Below are 22,344 nucleotides of genomic sequence, written 5' to 3'. Positions count from 1 at the left end.
CCAAGGCTGTCCTGGCCCTTCCCAGTCCAAAAGCCAATAGCCAGGCTCACCTAGAAGCAGCCGAGACCATGGCAGGCAGGAAGAGGAGACGGGCTCCAGGCCCCCTCCCCAAAATGCAGGCCCCTCTCCTCATGATTGCAAGAGATGCCCCTTTCCCACTAAGCAGCTAGAGATGGTGCACACAAGCCCGATTGCAGGGGGGCTGGCTGGCTTGCCCAGGAGACCACCAGTGGAGCCCATGTGGCAAAGGCCTGGTGCTCAGGAGGGCCGGGCCAAGGTGCTTCTTACCTGGGAGGGGGCATAGGTAGGAGTAGAAGCCCTCCGACTTGAGCATGATCAGGAGGGATCCCCAGCCCAGGAGGACGGCGGAGAAGAAGAGGTTCTCCACGACAGCCGTGCAGGCCATCCACCAGCGACGCCGGTGGGCCGTGGCGAGGGTGGGAGCCATGATGGTGGGTGGCAACAGGCGGGGGCTCTTCTTCACCAGGAGGGTCTTCCAATCTGTTGGCACACAAGGCTTTTTCTTGAGCCCCTTTTTCCTTCAGGGGCTCCCTTCCTCTCCAGACAGTGACTGCTGCCTCCTCCTGTAGCTCCAGCAACCCTCCCCTGTTCCCCCCAGCCCCCATTCTTCCCCAAACATTCTCAGAAGACTGAGCAGCTTAAAAAGAACAAAATATGCCATAGGGCAGAAAAGGAACACAGAGATCACCTAGTCACTCCTACAAATCCCCCAGCAAATGGTCATCCAGCCTCTGCTTAAATGCCCCTAGCAAAGCAGACTCCCCCCTCCCCCAAGCAGCCAGGCCAGTTCTTGGACCACTCTGCTAGGAAATTTGTCCTGGCGTCCACTGAGTCCTACTGCCCTGCTGCCTAAGCCCCCCTTTCTTCTCTAAGAGCCCCAAAATGTTCGTGCTCAGAGGGCATTGATGAGGGAAGAGACTGGCCGGCTGATCCAGGCAGCCATCTGCCAGCGGAGGGTCTCTGCAAAGGGATCTTTAAAGGGTCCAGCGGGTGCTGGGAGGAGGGAAGCTCAGTCGGTGGAGATTGGTTCAAGCAGCAGCAAGATAAGGGCCCAAACTCTTTATTTATTTTATCAGGACTTCTCCAAAGCACTGGATAAACTTATCAGCCTTGGGATAAGAGGATGAGGTCAGCATGACAGGTCAGTAACGTGGCTCAATCAGAGGAAAGGGGGGCCAAGTGCCCAGACAGTGGAGGGAAATCTGAATGATACAGAGGCAGCCAATGGACGGGCAGCCAGCCACCCACCCGGAGCCTTAGTGGTGCCAAAGCATTCAAAAGAGCAAAATAAAAGATGCCCAGAGTTACTCAGGGGGCAAAGAGGGAAGCCCCTGGGCAGAACAACCCCAAAGTGCCCCTAGATCTATTGGGGGGGCGATGTCTGAACAGGGGTGTGTGTGAAATTGCCCAATGGGCTGGCCTGTTCCTTCTCTTCACAGCTAGCAGCAGTTTTGGGGGAAAGAATTAAATGGGGAGGGGAATGGGTGAAGTACCCCTCAACTAGCTGCCTGGCCCGACTACTTAGACTCAGGAGAAAAGCAGAAGTGGGGGAGTCAGAGAAGGACTCAAACAGGGAAGCAGGAAAGGAACCGAGAATTAACTGACCCGAACCTCTTGCTAGAGGGCTCTGGGCAGCTTGAGCTGAAAATTGCAAAAGCCCCTCGCCCTGCAGTTATCTCACAGGGGATACCAAAGCCCGGACAATGGCAGTATAAGAGGGGCTTCAGTGGGGGCACAAGGAGGAGGGCAGAAGGGGAAGGAAGGGCTCCATCATATGACGGGTTGGACACAATAGATCAACCGACCCTCCCGATTTAGAGGCCTTGTTCCTAAATACCCGATGCCTGGAAACCTTGGGGTGGGGATGCAGGAGGCTTCATAAGACCACTTAGGATGGAAGTGGGCTAGCAAGGACCTCGCCTCACTCCACTGGAGATGGCTGGGACACCGCGCTGAGCCCCTCGCCAAAGACCAGGCCAGTTGGGCAGGAGGGGAGCTCTCTAAACCAACACATACCGGGGGGGGTCACCGCTTTAGACCTCTGCTTGCCCCCGGGATGGGGTGGTGGAAGATAAGAGCCCGAAGTTCGGGGGGGGGGATTCTCTCCGAGCCTCCCACGCGGGCGCAAGGAGAAGACGGCGCTGGCAACCGGGGCAACGGGAGTCCCGGAGGCCGGCTGGGATATGCGCGGGGAGCAGAGGCCCTGCAGAGATTCGTCCTTTCCCGCGGAGGGAAGCCAAGCAACTCCCACCCGAACTCGCCCCACAGCCGGGCCGCCGGCCGCTCCGTGCGCTCACCTGGCTACCCAGCTGGATCCGGCCGGCGCTGCGCGGCTGCGAACGCGGTGGCGACGCTTCTGTTGCTCCGTGCCCGGCGCAGAGCCGCGTCTTTTATACCTTGAGGCGGGGAGGGGGAGCGAGGCGGCGCTGATTGGCCCCGGCGCCTTGCCAGCCGCCGCGTCTCGGCCAATCGGGCAGCGCGCCGCCAAGCCAAGGTGGCGAGGTGGGAAAGCGGGCGTTGAGGGGGGTCTCCCGCCTAAAGGAGCGCGCGCCGGGGGGTGGCGAAGGCGGCTCTCCTTCCAGCTGGAGCCCGCGGAACGGCTGGCCACGCGGAGCTCCCTCGGCGACCCTCAACAGGCCGGCGTCGCTTCTTTTCGCCAGGCGTAACTCTTGAGCCCCAGCCTCCATACTCGGTCCCGATCGTGGCCGGCGCCGGGCGCGTAAACCGGCCTTCGTCCGGGAGGCCACTGCTTTGAAGGCCGCCGGTGATCTGAAGCTCCGCGGAGCCTCTGACCTAGAATCGCATCGGGTGCGCCGGACGGTTCCGACCGAGCCCCGAGCGTCGTCTTTGGCCCCCGTCCAGTGCCGCGGAGCTCCCTGTACCGGGAGAAGGGCAAACCCCCCGGGGGGGGGCAAAGAAAGGAGCTTTTCCCGGCCGCCCCTCTTTCCGCGCCCACCGGTATCCCCGCAGGACGATCCTCACCCCGCAGTTGCCGCCACCTGAAAGAGACGGGCCGGTAGAAGGGCATCGGGCGCCCCTTGGAGAAGGGTGCCGCGTTCGCCTGTCTGCCCGTGGATGCCATCGGAGCTTTGCCGCTGATTCTTCAGGGGTCTGTGAGCAAACGCCTCCACCCGGGCGGGGCTTCTCACCTCCGGCACGCAACGAGAGCTGCCCTGGGATCCCCTCCCCGGTTGCCCCACACTCGAGGGCGATCGCGGTAAACAAACCTCTCCTGTCCCGGGTGGGCTGGTGAACGAGGCCGGCCGCTCCATCCCTTGGCAGGGAATCTTCGGCTCAGCGATTATTTCAGCCCGAGCGGCTGGTCCCAGGAGGTCACCCCTCTACCTGAGGCTTCTGGCCGGCCGATTTCCAAAGCCGTGAATTTCTCCATCTCGCCCATACGTCTGAACCGCCACCTGGTTGCCTCGCCCGCTAGTGCTTCAGCCTGACAGAGGGACCAAAGTTCTCCCGCTGGTTCCTCCGGAGGGCAGGTTATGCGGGTTCTGAGTCAACCAAGTCCCCCCCTCCCCAATGCTCAGTCCCACCTGCATGCCGGACGGTAGCCCTGCCTCCTCCGGGGGCTCTTTGTCGGTGTTTGTGCCCTCCAGAAGGTTTTTTTTAGTAAACCTGAGAGGAGCACCAGGGTAGGGAAAACGGAACACTTGACTTTATGCAAGGTGAGAGAGGCCTGCAGACCTCCTAGAAGCTGTTCTGGGGTTCTTTTTGCCTTCTTGTGCAATTTCACACCCTGCTCTTGGAGAGATTTTGCCCTTCCTGAGAAGAGACACCCACATCCCCATTTGGGGCCTGCATCTGACAAGGGCCTGACGGAGCCCAGAGCTTTGGAAGTGGTTAATTCTTCCAGGCTGACAGGCATTCAGAACCTTTTGGGAGGACCGTTCAGGAATGGATTCCGGGCAGGACATGATGTGCCTGCAGATTCTGAGAACGGGCCTTTTGGGGGGGGGGGAGAGACAAACCTGGTGAGTTTTCTGTAGGACAGGACTGGCCCAACTGCTTCCTCTGACTCCCATGGTCCCCTTTGAGTCAGTTGGACTGTAGGGGCATTACTTTTCACAAGGACGCCCTGCATGTGGGGTAGTTGTGATTGCAAAGCCAGGCAACAAATCACAACTCTGGTCTTGCATGTTCATTCAAACTCCATTGAAGGATTACAGAACCCACGTGAAGTTGTGATAACGATAACATTCAGAGGCAAAAATAGCCCTCCCCCTTTGGAGAACCCAGCAGGGGTGAGGACTTTTCCACCAAAGAGGGGACGTGGGCTTGGGTGTAAAGGCTGGTCTGAACACAGCTCAGATCTGGCTTTTTAATCAGGGCCCCTCCTGACCCACAAGGGCCGGGGAAGGCTGAAATGCAGGTCCTAGGTGGGCATCCCGATACATCCTTTTGTGTTCTGGGCACAAGTAATTGGCATGCTTCAGTCGGGGTTCAGGGTGTCATGTGGGCCCAGAAGGCTGCACTAAGTAATCCAAGGTTTAGTGAACCATAAACTATAAACCAGGGTTTAGTTAACCATAAACCACTGTTGGCTGCTATAGTCCAACAAGGGGACAGGCCAGGAAGAAGTAACTGGGGTTTAGTAAAGCTAGAATCATTTTAATCCCAATTCAGATTGAGTCCATAGTTAATACAGTCTTAACTCTCGTTCATCCTTTTGATAAATGTTTTGTTTAGGTGGCCACTGGCTCTTCCAGGTCTCGGCTTGCCAAGCGTTTCTGCTCAAGGGTGCTAGGGAGGTTTCGGGGCATGACTGCCCCTTCAGCCTCTACAGATACAGCTTCTGTCCAAGACCGCCCCCTGCTGGTCACCACTGGCAGCTCCCCAGACCCTTTCAAGGCTGGGTATCCACAAGAAAAAGAGCCCAACTGTTGGTAGCAGGGGTGGCAGGTGCCCGCAGTTCCAGGCCAATTGCTTTATCAGGGCAATGCAGCGACTGAGAGATACCCAAAGCAGCACCTGTCCAGATGCCAGACTATTGCTACAGACTTTTCTGAGCGGAAGAGAAAGGAAGGGCTCCGTGGGACATCAGGCAACCACAGGCAGGCTCCGGGTTCAGCGTTTCCAGCGGTGAGGGAAATCTCCCAAAGGACTGAAGGTTAGGGGCCCAATCCCTTCTACGGAAAGGCAGGATTGGCTTCCTCCACACAGGACCCCTTGAAGCTTTGCTCCCCCACCTTGTTTGTGGGAGGGTGCTGGACACAGCTGGGCTCCTGGGGCAAACCCAGAGGCAGGGCATGTTTGCTTCGCTGGCTGTGCCCCTCCGGGGGGGGGTCATGCCTCTAGGCTGCCGCTGCTCCCGCCACCCTCCATCGGCTCGTCAGGAGCCAGCAGGCCTTGATCTTCAGCCATGCTGGGCTCCTCTGGTGCCATCTTCCTTGAGGTGCCCTTTGCAGCATCCAGCGCCTTCCAAGGCAGCTTCTGCAGACTTGTTGGCCAGGCAGCCTCCTCCTGCCCACTCTCCTGATGCCATTGGGCAGCCGGAGGGGGGTCTTCGCTGCCCCTTCTGGCTTGGCCCACGGTCACGTAAATGGTGGTGATGCTGGGCTCATGGACGCAAGTTTCCACAGGGTCTGCCTCCGAAGGCTCCGCTCTCTGCACCAGGTGCTGGGAGCCGCCAGCCCAGCTCCTGTGGCTGCTGGGATGGTGACCTGCAGGGGCCCAGCCACTGTCCTCCCAGGCAGCTGGTGCCACATTCTCGTAGCAGCTTCTGCCCAGGGAGTGGCATGAGGCCCCCGTGGGGCGGTTGACCTGCAGAGGAGGAGCTCCTTGGACTGAGCTCTCAGAGGCTGTTGGCTTCCAGGCGGGGTTGAGGGCCTCAGGGGGGGCCCTGGGGCTCTGAGGGCCAAAGTGGGTCCCTTCTGCAAAGGAGACGGAGGGCCTCTTGCCCTTGGCGATGCTGGAGGTGCGAGGGATGGCAAAGGGCGAGGGGTGCAATGCTGCTGCCCCAGGGAGAACGCTGCCCTCTGGCAAGGCTGAAAGAGCAGAGAAGGGGATTAAAAAAAAAAGACTGGGCTGGGTTCACCCTAGTAGGGCACTAACACAATACAGTCTCTGCACCCCAAGCAGGGGCAAGGGGTACAGCTGAGCAGGCCCCCTGGAGGCCTCATCCCACCATACCTGGGGGTCATGACACACCTGCAGCTGAGCCTCACCTGCGCATTAGGCACAAGCAGCCCCTTCCCTTCAGGGCTGAGCCAAGGTCACAGCAGCCCCTCCCCACCACCACCCACCACCAGGAGAAAGAAGGGGGGTCCATCTATTTTCCAAAGTACCTGAAGGCAGGACAAGACGCAACGGATGGAAACTAATAAAATAGAAATCCAGCCTAGAACTAAGGAGGAATTTCTTGACCATGAGAACAATTAACCAGTGGAATGGCTCCCCTCCAGAAGTTGTGGGTGCTCCAACAATGGAGGCTTTTAAGAAGAGACTGGCAGCCATTTGTCTGAAATGAGATAGTGCCTCCTGCTTGTGCAGGTGGTTAGACTAGAGGATCTTCAAGGTCCTTTCCAACTCTGTTATTCTGTTCCCTTCCTCCCAAGGGGTCAGCAGCAAAATCAGAGTGGGACACTCGGGGATTTCCCTAGTTTGGCATTACGATCCATTGGCACTGGGCAAGATTGATGTAGGCTTACTGGGGAGGGGGGATCCTACCTCTCCCCTCACTTGCACTCCTACCTTCGCTGGGAGGGAGAGCAGACTGAGGCCCTTGGCAGCCCCCCATTTCTTCGTTGGCTCCCTCAAAGGAGCCAAAGGAGCTGTCAGAGGGCCAGGCAGTGGATGTTGGTTCAATGAAACTGGGGTTGAAGGGTACCTCCGGGTCTCGGTGGGCAACTGGGGGAGGACAAGCATCAGAACATGGCTATCAGGCCCAACCCTTTCCACCACAGGCACTGCCCCTCAGCCCCCCTTAGTTCCTGGGAGAGAAGGCAAGCGGGGGCAGGGGGCACAGAAAGGCAGGCCCCTTTGCGCTGGCATTCCTTGGGGATAGATCCTTACCTGTCACCCGTGGAAGCTTTGAGCCCCCTGGTGAGAAGCAGGGCAAGCTAGAAGGGAGGCTGGGCAGCCTGGCTATCAGGCGGTGCTTTGCTGGAGGGAAGGGATCCCGTTCGGCCCCTGGTGCCCTAGGAAAGAGGGGGAGCTCAGACCGGGAAGACCCACTTTTTCCCGGTCCAGGCCCCCTCTGGCTGGGCAGGGTCTCATTTCGCTGGGGTCATAGGGCAGCTTGAGCAAGGAGGCGCAAATGAAGCTTTTCAGCCACCTCCCAATGTTGGACTAGACATTCCCCACGTTCCCCTGGCTGTTCTGCTCAAACCAGTCTGGGATGGGAATCAATCCAGTCCCAAGAGAAAAACCCCTACACACACACACACATACACCTGCTGTGGACCCAGCCAAAGAGGGTCCATTCTGACTCTTCTGGCTGTGTATGGGGGGCTCTCACCTGACCACAGAGGCTGCCCCACGGCAGCGGTGGTGGCAGCAGCAGTAGCAGCAGCAGAGGCCCAGCAGGAGCAGGAGTGGGCCCAGGATGCCTGCAAGGAGGGCCTCCTGGCCCTGGACTTCTGGGAGAGGGAGGAAGGAGTCATTGAGGAAGCCCACCTCCCCAGGGGGCACCTTCTGGATCAGCCTCAGATCAGGCCAGGGAAGGCAGACTCACCCCACGGGCAGTCTCCGGAGACAGGGTGGCATGGTCCCTCTGCACAGGGACAGGCCGCGGAGCAGTTGGGGCCATGGAAGGCTTCCGGGCAGCTCTGGTTGCAGCTGAAAAGGAGGCAGAGAGAAAATGGGGTGCGAGACTGGGGGAAGCAGGGCATCACTGCAACCACCCCACCTTGTTACCTGGTGCCCCAGTAGCCAGGCTGGCAGAGGCAAGTCCCAGAAGCAGGATCACAGCTCCCGTGGAAGCAGTTGGGACAAGAGGACCGGCAGCCTTCTCCGAAGAAGCCGGGGGGACAGGGGGCCTCACACCTGCAGCAAAGCCATGGAGGGCTTGAAAGGCAGAAGCAAAGAGAGGACAGGTCCCTCTCTGAGGCAAGAGCAGATTCCCCACTGGCCACGTCCCTCCCACAGCTCTGCAAAGCTGCCCTTGCTTCCTTCCCTCCCTGTTTCTGGCAGCTCTGCTGGTGCAGAGGGCCCAAGCTCAGACCCCACCTGGCCCCCATGAATCCTGCCTCGCAGTTCTGGCATCGTCCTGTCTGCGGTTGGCAAGTCTCTCCTTGGAGACAGTGGTGGGGGCACGGTTGGGTGCAGTTGTCTCCGTACAGCCCCAGAGGGCACGGCTGCGAGCAGTGGGTCCCATTCCAGCCGGGGTCGCAGGCCAGGCAGGCCCCCTCCGTGGGGGAGCAGGGCTCTTGGTTCTTGCAGTGGCCGCAGCTGCAGGGGCAGGAGAGAAAGGGCGAGTGGGCAGCCCAGCACTCAGATTTTCCCTCAGCCTCTTTGGGTGGGCAAAGGGCACGCCCAGAGTCACAGGCTCCTCACCTGTGGGCACACTGGGGTCCATAGGTCCCCTCAGGGCAGGGCTCTGTGCAGGTGCGGCCCCTGTAGCCAGCATCACAGGTGCAGCGTCCATCCTGAGGGGTGCACAGGCCGTGCACACACTGGCAAAGGTGCTGGCAGGCTGCCCCCCACCACCCTGCCGTGCACTCGCATCGCCCGGACTCCTGGGCGCAAGGTGATCCATTGCAGTTGCAGAGAGAGGCACATCGCCTGCCCCACCAGCTCCGATGGCAGAGGCAGCGGCCGGTGGCTGGGTCACAGCGGGAGCCCAAGAGATTGCACTGACACTGCCTCCGACAGTCAGGGGCCCACCAGCCTGGATCACACTGGCAGCTGCCTGTGACGGGGTGGCAGTGACCTCGCTGCCCACACTGGCAGGCCAACTGGCAGAGCGGCCCCCACCAGCCCAGGTGGCAGCTGCACTCTCCGCTGGCTGGATGGCACCTGCCATGGGTGTGGCAGTGGCAGTTCTGCTTGCAGTCTGGGCCCCAGAACTGCTCCGGGCACCCTGGAAGAGAAGCACAAGCCTCCTCAAACCCTGGACCAGCCCCCTTACCCTGCTGTAGGACTGGCCGGAAGCAGGGTCTGTCCCAGGAGCCAAGTTGTCATGGACCCTGGTGCCCTTCCAGGTGCCAACCTTAGGAGCGCTTTCCTGCCCAGCCAGGCAAAAGGGATCAGGAGAGAAGTCAGCCCACGGCCAGGGCGGGCACCCAAATAGAGCTGGGGGAAGGGGTTCCCCAACAGGCCAGGAAAGCCAAGGTAAAAGGGGTGAATCCGGCCCCCGTCAGAATTGGGGGAGCGGTTTCTTGACTCTCCCCCAACTGGGCGGTACTCACGGGCGCTGCAGTTGGCCCCGAAGAAGCCCGGCCGGCAGCGGCAGACCGCCGGCCGAATGCAGATCTCCCGCTCTTGGCAGGCGTCGGCGCCCAAGCAGAGGGCTGCGGGGAAAGCGGGGGGGGGGGCGAGATGAGGGGACCGTCTCTTTCCGCCCCCCCCTCGAAGGGGACGCAAAGCATCAGTACAGCCGCCGCCGGAGGGGCCATCCTGCAGCTCTGCCCCCCCCTTCGGCGTTCCCGGGACAGAAGGAACCGCGTCGGGTCTGGGTCCCTGCCTGACTTTTGCCCTCCCCCCCCGTCCCGAACTCCAGGCTGGGGGAGTGGCGGGGGGTGTACAAGCGGGAGGCCCCTCGCACGGAGAGCCACTCACCCAGGGGGCACTCGGGCCCCACTTGCTTCCATCCCGGGCAGCAGACGAGGGCGGGCGGCAGGCTAGCGGGAGAGAGACCGCCCTTAGCCAGAGAGCGGGAGCCCAACCTTGGCCATAACTGCCCCCGGACCGGACCGCCCTCGGCGCAGCCACCCGCCTCTTCCCTTAAGAGGCTGAACACCCCTTCCGAGTCTCCCGGAGCCAAGCGCTGCCGGGCCCGCGAGCCGAGCAGGAGCGTCCGGGGCGCTCGGAGGCGAAGCGGCGCTGCTCCGGACAGAGGAGCGAGGCTCAAACAACCCCAACAACAACCGGGAGGCCTCCGCCGGGCTGCCACCTCGACTCCCAGCTTTCCCGGGCGGTCCCTGGGGCCTCTGGCGGAGAATGGGCGGAAAGGGAAGGCGTGGGCGAGGGCTGGGAGAGAGCCGCAGATGGCAGGCGAAGGCCGAAAGGCGCCCCCCTCCAGAAGCCCCGCCGGCGCCCTCCGGCCCCTGGAGCGGAACGCGCCGCCACCGTCGGGGTTACCCTGCCTGACAGAGCGGGGCGCACGGGCAACCGTCGGAGAGAAGCGTGGCCGGCCGGCTCCCCCCCCCCCACCTTACCTATCTTCCGTCGTGCACACGTGCCTTCCCCCGAGCTCCAGCTCCGAGGAGCCGCGCCCGGGGTCGGGCAGGCCGAGCAGCAGCAGCAGCAGCAACGGCGGCGGAAGAAGCCAGCGGCGCTCCATAGTCCCGGGGACCCGGCTGGGAGAAGTCGGGCGGCCGCGACCCTCAGCGCAGAAGCGCCTCCCGCCTATTTCCTGCGAGTCTTCCTGAGGAAGCTGGCCGGGCGGAGGAGGAAGGGGATCAAGGAGTATCGTCGCCAGAGAGGCTTATCAGGGTCTCTGGCCCCAGCCTCCCGGGCCCCTCTTGGGCGGCTGGAGCGACCTGCAGGAGGGCTCTAGGAGGCCCCTGACCAGCGGAGCCCAGGGGTGGTGGGGTGGACGGGACGAGACTTTTTTGTCTTATGGATTCTGGCAGAACCCCAGGCTGGGACCCCCACCCCTCCGCTCCCCTCCCTCAGCATTCACAGGCCCCAAAGGCTTTAAAGCGGAGGGTCTACGGCGGGAGCCCGCTGAACCCGGATTGTTCGGCTAGGCTGGAGTCCTAGCAAGCACGGGCAGCAGCAGTAAAAAACCCGAAAGAGAACTTTATTTGGTTCCAAGCTAAAGAACTTTCTGTGCTTGTTCCCTGGGGCCAGATCAGATGCCCCCTTCCACGGTGACGCTCCCCCCTGAGCAGGAGTCTCCACCCCCACGATTGACCTCCACTTCTGCCAGCCCCCCTCCCCCACGTCTCTGTCCAAGCATCGCAGCTTCCTCTTGAGACCTTCCTGGACTCAGAAGGGGAGCCCCAGCCCCCACTTCCCCCTTTCTTGGAGATCAGAGCAGGTTGAGCTGCAGCTTCCTCTCAGGTTAGGGAAAGGGGAGGGAGGGGCACCAGGAGTTGTGTCTTGAGAGGGTGTTCGAGGAGGCTCCCAGTTTGTCCCCCCGCCCCCCCCCAGAATGAAGGGGTGCTTTATCCACGGTTAAGATTTGCATGAAAGGCTTGTTTTGAGTGGCATATGGAAACTGGTGGGAGGGGGATATTGGGGTAGGATATCCTGCCCTGCCCCCTCCCTCTGCTTCAGTAATGGAGGGGGGGATTTCCGCTTCCTCCCAAGGAGGTTCTTCATTCCCACTTGCACGTTTTCCATTTTATTGTCCTTGTTGTTTTGGTGTTAAATGTTAAGGTTGCACACTAGCTGGCCATCCTGGAAATTGCAGGCACAGGACAGTGTACAACTCTTGCTCCAGGCGGTTACCAGAAGGCGCAACCTTGCGTGGAGGGAGGGCCAGGTGGAAGGTGCCCAGGATGGAGGCCCGGCAGCCGGTTCTGGGCACAGCACCCGCAGGGGAGGTTCTGGCTACCTTCTGCACAGGGAACAGCCTTGTTGGAGAGGGCGAGGGGTCTGGGAGGGCAGCGCCCCCAGGCTCCTGGCAAAGCTGGGTCAGCGCTTCCCAAAGCATCTCTCCTGGGGCTCAGAAGAGCAGAGCTGCAAGTTCAGCAATGAGTATCCCGGTTCAAGGAAGTGGGGAAGTTGGGCCTGGGGAAGAGGAACCACTGGGGGGCATTTCTTCCCTCTGCTCTTCTCCTGGACCGACATCTTCTGCGTTGATGATCTCCCAGGTTCCAGGCCTGCTTTCCGGGGGGCTGGGCTGGGAGGTTCTGTGATACCACTGGTTGAAACTGGGAAGGGAGAGACACAGAGGAGACCCCTGAGAACAGAGAGCAAGAAAATGTCTCTGTCCATTGCTCTGACCACTGGTGCCCCTGTGGTTCTCAGCAGAGGAGCCACTGGAGGGACTGGCCTTGCTGTGGGAAATGCTGCACATGGAGTAGAGATACAGTCAACCCCCCCCCCAGGCCCCTCTGCGTCCCAAGCCAATTTAGGAAGCCTGGTGGCAGGAGACGGTGAGTTCTACTCTTGCCTTAGGCACAAAAGGCAGCTGGGTGACTTTGGCCCAATCACTGTGTCTCAGTCCAACCCGCCTCACAGTGTGGTTGTTGGGGAGAAGGGAATAAGAGGAGGAAGGAGTACAGTATTCACCACTTTGCCTTACTTATAAGAAAAATAAACAAACAAACATAAATACAAAAGAATGATTCTCCCACTGGGGAACTCAGAGCTCCTTTGCTCTCAATCCGGAGTTCCTGAGGCTGTGAGGAGAGAAAAGGGGCCTGGCACTTATTGGGCTCATGCAGAATTTAGGGAGTTCACCAAGGGCCAAAATGACACACACACACACACACACACACACACACACACACACACACGGAGTCTGGCTGATGAGAGGAGGCTAACCTTGAACTCCACCAGGAAACTTCCAGGAAATCCCCAGCCTTTAGGCTGGACTGGGAAAGAAACACCCTCCAACTTCCCTGCTTCAGCCATGAGACCAGAAGCTGCTTCATCCATAAGCCAAAAGCTTCACCTTCCTAGGGAGGAGTTCCCAGAAAAGCCCCCCAGGGACGGTGGTCTGCTTACTTCCCCTTGTCCCCAGAGACGTCGCGGGACCCCGGCAGGATTCCCTCCCAGCCCAACAACTGCCCCCCTTCTGTCCAGCCCAGACTCACAAGCTCTTGATCCTGGACTCGGGCAGGTGGCCATCGGTGCAGTCAGAGCCAGGAGAGCCTATCGGCCACCCCTCACCTTCCTCCTCCTCTTCCTCCCTGAAATAGAGCAGAACAGAGCAGGCATTGCAGACACCTCAATGAGCTTTGTGAGTTTTCGTGCATGTGCTGAAATTGGGGGGGGCACATTTCCTTGAAGTGCTGCCACTGCTAGAACCTCTGGACCATCTGATTAGATGAACGGCTACAGTTTGCATCGTTCTCCCTTTAATTTTGCACCCTCGTTAATGAACCTCTTCCTAAACTGGCTGATTTTCTTCTATTTCCCTTCCTGAACTGCAGGAGATGAAATTATGGCACTTACAAACTACTGAATGATACACACATCTGATTAAGCAGCCTCTTTCCATGAAAGTATGTTACCATGCCAGGTTATTTCTAAGAGAGAACCAAGTTGGAGAAACTATCTGAGGATATACACTTCTGTTTAGTTTAATCTAATTCGCTGCCTCCGCCCTTCCTGTGCTCTTTTGGAGAACCTGCCTTGAGTGGCTGCAGAATAAACACGGCCCCACCTTCCGGTCAATGCAGGGAGCTACAGAGCACCAGCCTCACCTCTGTACCTGCCAAGAGTTTGGAGTTGGTCATAAAGAGATGGGTTTATAAAGGTGAGCCATTACTCTTTCTTTCTCAGGCCAAATGCCATTTCTTCGGCCTGAGGGGACCAAATTAATAAATCCCTTTTCCTCTTCCCAGGTATTCAAGAGGCCAGATCCTATTTGCTTCTGATCTGTCCAGGCCAAGGGGAGCTGGACTGCCAGATTCTTTGTGGCTAGTGGGTTTGTTGGAGACCACACATTTGCCAGAGAGTGAGCGAGGGAGAGGGAGAGAGAGAGATGAATGATGCCTGAGGAGGACAAAGCTGGCCTAAGGCTGGCAAAAGACCCACCTGCCTGCCGGCTCCTCTTCTGTGCCCAGCATCTTGGCCCAGATCTTCTTGCGCTGCTTCTTGATGGCAGATTTCACTGCATGCAGGAGGAGGGCAGGGACTCGCTCTCCATTAAGCAGCTCCCTGGAGGCAGAAGCAGCTCAGTCTCAGGAGTGGGACGGGGGGGGGGGGGAAATCTACTGGTACCTCTCCTCTAATAACTGCAAGAGGATCCAGGTGTCCTAGTGGACAGCCATTTAAATATGAGCCAGCCGTGTGTGACAGCTGCCCAAAAAGGCCAAAGCAGTCCTAGGCTGCATCAACGGGGGTAGAATCACGATCATGTGAAGCGTCAGTCCTGCTTCATAAGGCCTTGGCAGGACACCTGGAATGTTGCCTTCCATTTTGGTCACAGGCTAAACGTGAGCCAAGAGTGTGAGGCAGCAGCAAAAGAAGCCACTACTCTCCTCTCCCTTCTGCTCTTAGAATACACCATTCAGATGTGGGCACCGTATTTTAGGAAGCTGGATGGGAAAAGACAACAAACAGCAGAGTAACAGAATAACAGATTTGGATGGGACCTTGGAGATCTTCTAGTCCAACCCCTCTCAAGCAGGAAACCCGAGACCATTTCAGACAAAAGGTGCTTTTGCTGCTGCTGTCCAGCCTCTTCCTTAAAGCCTCTAGCAAACCTAGACAAGCAATCGGGGACCACTGGAAGGACAGATTTATTGACATTTTTTAAATTTATTTAGATTTTGGTGCTGCCCAACTCCACGGTAACCCAGACTGACTCACTATATAAAAAAACAAAACACAAATGCAGTAAGTTAAATACAAACACAATAAGGGAAATTACAAAATGGCAACTTGAACAATCGACATCAGAATGTGTGTACCATGTGTCAGACCACAGTGTGGTCACTAAGAGTCAACTCAACCATGACGTCAGGTAAACGGTCAGATGAATCGAAGGGCCGAGTCCCTAAGCTGGAAGGCTGGAAGTTCCAGGGGGATCCCTGGGTGGGAAATAGGCAGTTTGCCATTGCAGGCAAGGACTCCGATGTGTGGCAGAGCCTCTGCGGTGCCTCTGAGGACGATTGTGGATAGATGCTGGTTTACTGCACTTTGGACAATGTCAGATGGTGGGTTTTTTATATTGCCTTTATACAATGGGTTTTTTTTTATAGATTTAATTTTTTAATATTTTAATTACTGTGAGCTGCCCAAAGTCATATATTTTATTTTTACGTTTATTTATTAAATTTATCCCCCACTCCCCCCCCAATCTCATCAGTAAGGCGACTCTGGATGACTATTTCAATGGATGTCTACATAAACTGAATAATTTAAGAATAGAATAGAACAGAACAGAACAGAAAGAGAACAGAACAGAATAGAATAGAATAGAATTTTTTATTGGCCAAGTGTGATTGGACACTCAAGGAATTTGTCTTGGTGCATATGCTCTCAGTGTACATAAAAGAAAAGATTCGTTCGTCAAGAATCAGAGGGCTAAAATAAAGAGGGCTGAAATATTCCTTAAGTCCTGGAAAGCAAGATAGTATTCAAAGCAAGATAGTATCCAAAGCGAGCAGTGATTAAGCTTAATCAGGCTTGCAAAAACTCTCTTATCGTGGTCTTATCTCTGTGAAGTAGAGTTCCAGTCTTCCTGGGAAGTTTGTTTCCTAATCTGTTTTACCCCAAAGCTCTGACACAAACTCCCTCCCTCAGAAGCCTCTGGATCTACCAACACCCTGGTCCTGCCTCCGGATCTGGTGCAGTTTCTTGGTTCATTTCTCATGCCATTAATAGACAGTGACAGAGAGCGAGTGCTGCCTCTGCAAAGAAGCTAAAGAAGCAGTGGATCAACTGGTTAGCTGCTGCAAGAAGATCACACAGGCAGCATGGCAAAGTGGCAACTTTTCTTGCAGATCATTGGAAGATTTGCAAGAAATGCCACTTGCTTGCAAGCAAGAACGGGTGGGACCATAAAATAGAGAAAGTCATAGAAAATCATAGAAAATGGAGAAACTAAAGTGCTCTGGGATTTTAGAATTCAAACAGACAGGCACCTGCCACATAACACTCCAGACTTAACAACTGTTGGTAAGAAAAACAAAGAAGCTTGGTTAGTGGACGTTGCAGTACCTGGAGACAGCAGAAGAGAAGAGGAAGAACTGGGGAAGATACAAAGCACAAAAACCTGCAAATAGAAGTAAAACAACTGTGGCAAAAGAAAGCAAATGTGGCACCAATTGTCATAGACACTTTGGGTGCAATCTGAAAACATCTGGAGCACCACCTGATCACCATCGGCATGGAAAAAAATCCCCATGGTCAATTACAAAAGGCAGCTTTCCTGGGAAACAACCATCAAACCAGCACACCTGCCCATCCCAGGTCCTGGGGAAGGACTGGATAGGTGGATAAAAATGCCAGACCCAGCGGTGGCCTGTGTGACCAACAATAATTTAAATAATGCAACCTCTTGACTGGAGAGGATAAAGCAGTGGTGGAATTCAATTTTTTTTACTACTGGTTCTGTGGGCATGGCAGGGGAAGGATACTGCAAAATCTCCATTCCCACCCCACTCCAGGGGAAGGATATTGCAAAATCTCCATTCCCTCCCCACTCCTGGGGCCAGCCAGAGGTGGTATTTGCCGGTTCTCCAAACTACTCAAAATGTCCACTACCAGAAATCTCCAGAACCTGTCAGAACCTGCTGGATAGCATCTCTGGGATAAAGCCATGCAATTAGAAGCTTCTGCTGTTCTCCAAACTCCTTGGGAGACAGACCATCAATAACTAAAATAAAACTTTATTTTTTAAAAAAAGAGAAAATTCAATAACTCTTTTTATGTTAGGTATTAAAATATAAACATTCCCAGTTGGAAGAAAGAGTTGGGATTCAAACCTTTATTGCCAGTGCACAACATATGTACAATGAGATTGGTTAGGGTAACCCGATCATTATAAAACAATGTTTCTGCATGAGATTAAAAAAAAAGGTGCAATGATCCAGTTAGTGAGCTCAGAAATGAAACTGCTTGTAAATTGTATTTTAGCTCAAAAGAAGTTAATGAAAAGTAGTTTCTGGGATGCAAAAAGTTAGGAATTAAAAAAAAAGTTGATTACACAGAATTTTCTACCTGTAGAGATACTCCAATGTTCAAAATTCAAATGCAGTTTTCTGGCTAAACATTTTAACCCCATTTTTAAAGATAATCAGATTCCTGAAGTAAACGTCATTTGCCTGTTTCCTGAGCTTTTTAAAAGCTGCTTATATTAGAGGCTCAGAGAACTATGTTAATTCTTTTCTCTAGCCCAGGGACCCAGCTTCTTTCACTGTTTCCTCTAGCTTAAAGTCAACATGGTTTTTTGGAGACCACCTAAAACTAGGGGTAACATGATAGCAGTCTTCCAATGTCAAAGGGGCTGCCACAGAGAAGAGGGGAGTCTAGCTATTCTCCAAAGCACCAGAAGGCAGGACAAGAAGCAACAGATGGAAACTAACCAAGGAGAGAAGCAACCTGGAATTAAGGAGAAACTTCCTAACAGTGAGAACAATTAACTAGCGGAAGGGTTTCCCTCCAGAAATTGTGGATGCTGCAAGACAGGAGGCTTTTAAGAAAAGGCTGGACAACCATTTGTCTGAAATGATATAGGGTATCATACTTAAGCAGGAAATTGGATTAGAAGACCTCCCAGGTCCCTTCCAACTCTGTTATTCTGTTATTCTATCCCCAGGTGAGCTGGCAGGCTTGGCCTCCGGCTCCCTGGGCAGGTGAGCAAGGCCAGGCCTCATGGGGAAGGAGTGAAGGGGTTGTGCCCCTCTCAGAGTCTGGGGCTGGGACCAACTCCAGACACCACAGAAGGAGCCTGGCAAACTGGAGCTTCCTGGGGAAAAGAAAACCACACGGAGACGTGGCAGCCATCTTCAAGTACCAAAGGGCCACCAAGCAGAAGACCAGGTGGAATTTTCCAAGCTGGTTCCAGAAGGCAAGAAAGAAAGGGTTTAAATTAGGAGTGTTTGGGTGGGAAGTGTTTCCGAACACTAAGCACTCTTTACTCTGCTTGAGGGCTGGAGGTGTTTAAGTAGAGGCTGGACAGGTGTCTCTTGGGGAGGGGCAGTGGAGGACTCCTGCACTGGAGGGTCTTCAAGGGATCGCCCCCTTCCTTTGGGTGGGCTGGGGGCTCAGTCTTCTGAAGGAAGGCAAAAAACCCTCTGCTTTTCAAATTGGTGAAAAGTAAAAGAAGATTACAGCAGCACTGTAGGATAAGGATCACAGACTTTGTGGTCTTAAGAAGAACTTATTATTTCTTTTGATTTCACCCATCCCAATAAGCCACTCTTGATAGCCAAAAGCTTCCTGATGGGGACAAGGGGACTCTTGCCAGGAGACACCAAAGAAGAGGGGCGGTCCCGGGGTTGGTAGCACCCTGTATTTTCAGCAGGGCTGGATCCCCCCAGACCCCTATATAGAGGACCCTGCAGCAACTACTCCCTGTCAGAAGACCAACTTGGGCTCCCTGCCAGAATCAGTCCAGCTGTCCTGGAGCAAAGGCAGTTGTGGAGCTGCAATGGGTCCATCAGGAGAGAAGCTCCCCGTCCTTCCCCCACCTCATACCCGGGGAGACCGACTGACCGCTGGTAGTAGGCCAACTCCTCCTCCACCAAGAAGAGGCTAGTCTTGAGCTCGTTGCGTTCTTGCAGGATCTGTTGCAGCTCTTCCTTTGAGAAGGTGCGCTGGTCAGGGGGCTGTTCTGGGGGGACTGCAGCCCCTCCCATATCCCCCTCCTCCTGTTCCTAAGGAAAGATGGGGGACGTTTACATTGCCTTGCTCTGTGAGCCACCCAGGTCAGTCTGATGTCATGCCTAAAATCATGAATAAAATGATTTGTAAAATGAAGCTGATCGCTGGCCACCTGCTTGTGGGCACCACCTCCCCCTTTCATCTGAAAAGTGGCCAGGCTGGACTCAGGGTGCCATCAGCCTCATGCTCCTCAGCGAGACCCCCTCCAGTGCTCCCCCTATCCCAAGACTACTTGGAGCCCAACTTAGAAGGACAAAAGGTGCTGTAGGGAGGCACTGCAATGACCTTGGAGAAGCCGTCCAGAAGCCCTCAAGCGGGGCAGAAACTCAGCAAGGCCAGGCAGGCAGGGAAGCCTTAGAAAAAGGCTCGACTGGCCCGCCCCGACTCCCTGGGGTCTTCCTGTGGAGTCGGTTTCTAATCTGGTCTACCTTGTAAGGTTGGCAGTGCCCACAGGGCTCTTGTTCAGCCAGACGGAGGAGGGGTCCAGGAGGCCATAGCCCCTCTAGGTTGCACTGGCCCCAAGCCCTCTTTGCCCTCCCTCCACGCACTTGCTCTGTCCCGCTCACCGTGGGGGTGCCAGTGCTGGCGGGCTCTGCCGCTCTGCCACGCCTTTCCGCTTCCCAGAGGGCCTCCACCTCCCCCTTCCTCTCCAGGGCACTCCTGAGCTGGGCCTGCACCACGGCCAGCTTCCGGCGCAGGTTCTCATTCATAGTCATGAAGCGGTTGAGCTGCTCCTGCAGCTGCAGGACAGACCCACAACCACCCTCAGCAACTGGGGGGAAGTGGGAGGCCCCCCCACCCTTGCCTTCCCCTCCAGCCGGACCCGCTGGCACTCACAGCCTCTGTGTCCCGGGCCTTGAGCTGGATCTCATGGTCCTGGGCACGGATCTTGTCCCGCTGATGGTCCACCACCTCCTTCAGCTGCATCATCAGCTTCCGTTCTTGGCGGCCAGGGCTGTCTGGGGCAGGACAGAGAGCGGCTTTGTGGCGTCCCTTTGGCTTTGCCATCGCTCGGCTGAGCTTTGAGCAGAAGGAACCTCGCAAGACTGATTCTCATTGGCGGCACCCCAGGGCAGGAGAAGCCACCACGCAAGCAGGAAGTAAGCAGCAAAGGGAGCCCTTGAAGGAGGGGCCACCTTGCCTCCCCCACAGCTGCTCAACCCGGCTGCAGCAGGCAGGATGTGCTCCCTCTGCCCATGGACATCAGGTGCCCTGGCAGCATCTCCTGCTCTTCTGGCACAAGGGGGCTCCAAGGGATGATGCCAGGGACCCACTCTTCAGCTACTTAGCGCTTCAGCTACTTTTCCAATCAAGAGTTACCCTACAGTATTCATGGATACATTTCTTTATTTCTTTATGTTCTTCAGACCTGGAAGTTCCCAATGACGCTGCGTAGCTCACACAATCCAAACAGGGAAATTGTAATAAAACCAATGAAACAGATGATGGAGGACGAAAGATGGCAAGAACAACATGGACCCGATGGAAGAGAAAGAAGAACCTCCGTCTCTCATCAAAATCCTGTTAGTGGCAAATCACTGTTTGTTAAATAAACCCACTGACCAGATCTGCACAGAAAGCTAAATGGTAAACTTACAGCTGGAATTCACATCACCTGCTAAATCCAAACCAAGCAAACCACATGACAGCCTCTGAGCTTCAGCCATCCAGCTGGCTGGGGTGAGTTTAACCCCCTCCCTTGGGAAGAGTCAGCCTCTCTCTCCTCCCTGCCAGGGAGTGGCATCCTCAAAGGCAGCACCAGTGTGTGTCGGGCACCCAACAAAGGTCACACCTGCCTTTCCTCTCTGGGTGCCCAGATTTCATTACTGGCTGAGCTGCAACTCATGATGCATAACTGGAAATTTCCGGTGATGAAGGAAGCCTCCCTCTCCTTCTCTCCAGTCCAGCTTGATTCTGGATTCTCTCCTGGCCCATCTAGCCAAGGAGCCGGGAGCACAAGGACACATGGGAGACCAGGAGGCTGCCGCCTTCCCCAGGAAGGACACACCTGGGCTAATGACTTAAGCAACCAGGCTAGATTTGTGGGACACACCCCCGCCCCACCACAGAGAAGCCTCTTGTGCAAATGGAACTGCTCACTCTGCGTCACAAGCACACCCGCGGGGTGGAATTGCTCACTGCAGCCTTCCAAACTAAGTGTGGTCTGTTAAAGGGCACTCCCTGCCCCCCACGCCACCTTGGGCTCTGTTCGGGGCTACCATTAGTGGCAGGAAGCCTATGGGGCCAGCCGGCCCTTCACAGCACAAAGACAAGGAAGTCAGCCAAACGGCTGCTGGAGTTCCCGCACCTCAAAGTTCAAGCGAGGTGGAAGCAACAGGTGGATGCACAGAGACTCTGGCAGAAGCGGCAAGAAAAGATACTGGGCTCCCTCTCCCTCTCCCTCCCACTCCCACTCTGCCCAAGGCAACCTCCAGGAAAGCCCCTCCTGACTAGGTCGCTCAATGGCTAAGATACCGAGTTTGTTGATCAGAAAGGTCGGCAGTTTGGGGTTCGAATCCCTAGTACAAGTCTGGGTGAGCAGGGGGTTGGATTAGATGACCTCCAAGGTCCCTTCCAACTCTGTTACTGTTTACCGTTACTCCTTGCCCGGCCCGGCCTCACCTTCCTGGCCTTGGCCCCCCGCCAGGCAGCTCAAGGTTCGCTGCTGCTCCTCTTCCAGCTGGGCCAGCCGGTTCTGGAGGCGCTGCTCCCGCTCCCGGGCTTCGGCTAGTCGCTGCTCCGCCACCTGCCAGGGGAAGAAGCGCACCGCTCGCTTCGACCTGCGCCAAGCGCTCAGCACCCAGCGGCGCCGGAGAGGCCCGACCCGGCCAGGGAGGTGGCGCGCACTCGGCCGGCTCACCTCGCCCTCCCTCCGCCCAAGCCGCCACCGGAGAAGGACGCGGCAGAACCGGCCAGGCCGCCCGTGCCCAAACGCGGGGAATCGCCGGAGCCTTCCCGGCCGGGAGCGCACCAGCCTCCGCACCTGCCGCGAACGCTCGGCGACGCCGGCGCCGGGCGGTTCCTCTCCCGACGGCGCCCCCAACAGCAGTTCGGCCGCCCCGCCGAGCCCGCCCGCCGCTCCGTCCGCGGCCAGCGTCTCCAGGAGCTCGAGGAGGCGCACCACCTGCGAGACCAGCCCGGCCAGGGCGCCCGTCCCGAAGTCATCCGAGAGCCGCTGGAGTTCGGAGCCCAGCGCGGCCGCCAGGCGGTACACGTAGGCCGCCTCCATCCGGCCCGGCCCCGCGCTCCGGCCCCGGACAGGCGACGGCGGCTGCAGAGCGCGGCTCAACGGCGACTCCGCTCGGGCGGGCTAAGAGAAGCGCCGCTCCGCCTTCTCGCTCGCCCCGCCTCGCTCGCGGCCGGAGGGAAGGCGCCCCTGGCGGGACTCGGGCTACCGCTGGCCCAGCCGTGCTGCGGAGGGAGGTCCCGAAGCTGCCTCCGGGCGCGCCAGAAGCAGCGCAAGTGGCTCGGGTGGAGCGTGCGGGCGGCACCGCTTTCACTTTCGAGGGGAAGCCAAAGTGGCATTTTCCTTCAGGGCGGGGCTCCAGCCCAGACTCCCCCCAACACAGTCCTCGGCCAGGCTGGTTCGCCTCAGAACCGTTCCAAGTCCTGCCAGCCTCATGGTGGGGAGAGAGCTTCAGGGACCAACCGAGAATCCCCCCCTGGTTCCCCTCCCTCTTTCTGCCCTCCCCCAGAACT

The 22,344-nt window shown here is 57.0% G+C and overlaps 3 protein-coding genes and 1 long non-coding RNA gene across 9 annotated transcripts in view; 1 reads left to right on the top strand and 3 right to left on the bottom strand.

The window, feature by feature from the left end:
* The window catches only part of SLC43A2 (solute carrier family 43 member 2), a 23,866-nt gene extending 16,004 nt beyond the window's left edge, over positions 1–7,862 (bottom strand). The window contains exons 1-5 of one of the 4 annotated variants that reach the window (XM_034424471.3): positions 7,706–7,862; positions 7,490–7,610; positions 7,045–7,169; positions 6,724–6,879; positions 289–501 (exon numbers count right to left, since the gene is read on the bottom strand). In XM_034424471.3, the coding sequence (XP_034280362.2) occupies positions 289–501; positions 6,724–6,879; positions 7,045–7,169; positions 7,490–7,610; positions 7,706–7,862 (772 nt within the window). Of the gene's footprint in view, positions 1–288; positions 502–2,318; positions 2,465–6,723; positions 6,880–7,044; positions 7,170–7,489; positions 7,611–7,705 lie in introns of those variants that run through there. The other 3 variants (XM_034424472.3, XM_087890850.1, XM_034424477.3) reach the window with 3 other exon arrangements.
* The window catches only part of LOC117669781 (uncharacterized), a 14,675-nt gene extending 1,346 nt beyond the window's left edge, over positions 1–13,329 (top strand). Inside the window, exons 2-3 of the long non-coding RNA XR_004592507.3 lie at positions 1,098–1,162; positions 13,242–13,329. This is a non-coding gene — a long non-coding RNA (uncharacterized LOC117669781). The remainder of the gene's footprint in view (positions 1–1,097; positions 1,163–13,241) is intronic.
* On the bottom strand, positions 7,884–10,923 carry SCARF1 (scavenger receptor class F member 1). 2 transcript variants are annotated; one of them, XM_087890860.1, is made up of 6 exons: positions 10,350–10,923; positions 9,751–9,812; positions 9,381–9,482; positions 8,527–9,052; positions 8,200–8,421; positions 7,884–8,037 (listed from the first exon to the last, which is right to left on the bottom strand). In XM_087890860.1, the coding sequence occupies exons 1-6, from the start codon at positions 10,472–10,474 to the stop codon at positions 7,884–7,886; spliced, it is 1,191 nt and encodes a 396-aa protein (XP_087746986.1). In that variant the 5' UTR covers positions 10,475–10,923. The 2 variants fall into 2 exon arrangements, with proteins under 2 accessions (XP_087746986.1, XP_087746996.1); XM_087890870.1 differs by having other exon boundaries at positions 7,884–8,016.
* RILP (Rab interacting lysosomal protein) lies at positions 10,916–22,321 on the bottom strand. 2 transcript variants are annotated; one of them, XM_034424484.3, is made up of 8 exons: positions 21,629–22,317; positions 21,268–21,391; positions 19,483–19,604; positions 19,212–19,385; positions 18,478–18,638; positions 13,849–13,971; positions 12,903–12,998; positions 10,916–12,014 (listed from the first exon to the last, which is right to left on the bottom strand). In XM_034424484.3, the coding sequence occupies exons 1-8, from the start codon at positions 21,872–21,874 to the stop codon at positions 11,849–11,851; spliced, it is 1,212 nt and encodes a 403-aa protein (XP_034280375.2). In that variant the 5' UTR covers positions 21,875–22,317; the 3' UTR covers positions 10,916–11,848. The 2 variants fall into 2 exon arrangements, with proteins under 2 accessions (XP_034280375.2, XP_034280377.2); XM_034424486.3 differs by lacking the exon at positions 19,212–19,385 and having other exon boundaries at positions 21,629–22,321.
* Positions 22,322–22,344: the final 23 nt, after the last annotated feature.

The sequence above is a fragment of the Pantherophis guttatus genome, chromosome 1 (genome assembly GCF_059756535.1).
Source record: "Pantherophis guttatus breed Tessera chromosome 1, ASM5975653v1, whole genome shotgun sequence".
NCBI classification, from domain to species: Eukaryota; Metazoa; Chordata; class Lepidosauria; order Squamata; family Colubridae; genus Pantherophis; species Pantherophis guttatus.
Note: the sequence above shows the minus strand (reverse complement) of the source record. Positions and strands in the feature narration are given on the sequence as shown.

Excerpts from the sequence above, each read along its gene's own strand:
- SCARF1 (XM_087890860.1), bottom strand. The coding sequence starts at position 10,474 with ATGGAGCGCCGCTGGCTTCTTCCGCCGCCGTTGCTGCTGCTGCTGCTG. Across the intron at positions 9,813-10,349 it reads GTGTGCACGACGGAAGATAG|CCTGCCGCCCGCCCTCGTCT; the intron begins GTAAGGTGGGGG and ends CTCTCCCGCTAG. Across the intron at positions 8,038-8,199 it reads GCAGGATTCATGGGGGCCAG|CCCTCCATGGCTTTGCTGCA; the intron begins GTGGGGTCTGAG and ends CTGCCTTTCAAG.
- RILP (XM_034424484.3), bottom strand. The coding sequence starts at position 21,874 with ATGGAGGCGGCCTACGTGTACCGCCTGGCGGCCGCGCTGGGCTCCGAA. Across the intron at positions 19,605-21,267 it reads GGGGGGCCAAGGCCAGGAAG|ACAGCCCTGGCCGCCAAGAA; the intron begins GTGAGGCCGGGC and ends GTCCTGCCCCAG. Across the intron at positions 12,015-12,902 it reads GAGTCCAGGATCAAGAGCTT|TTTCAACCAGTGGTATCACA; the intron begins GTGAGTCTGGGC and ends CTCCCTTCCCAG.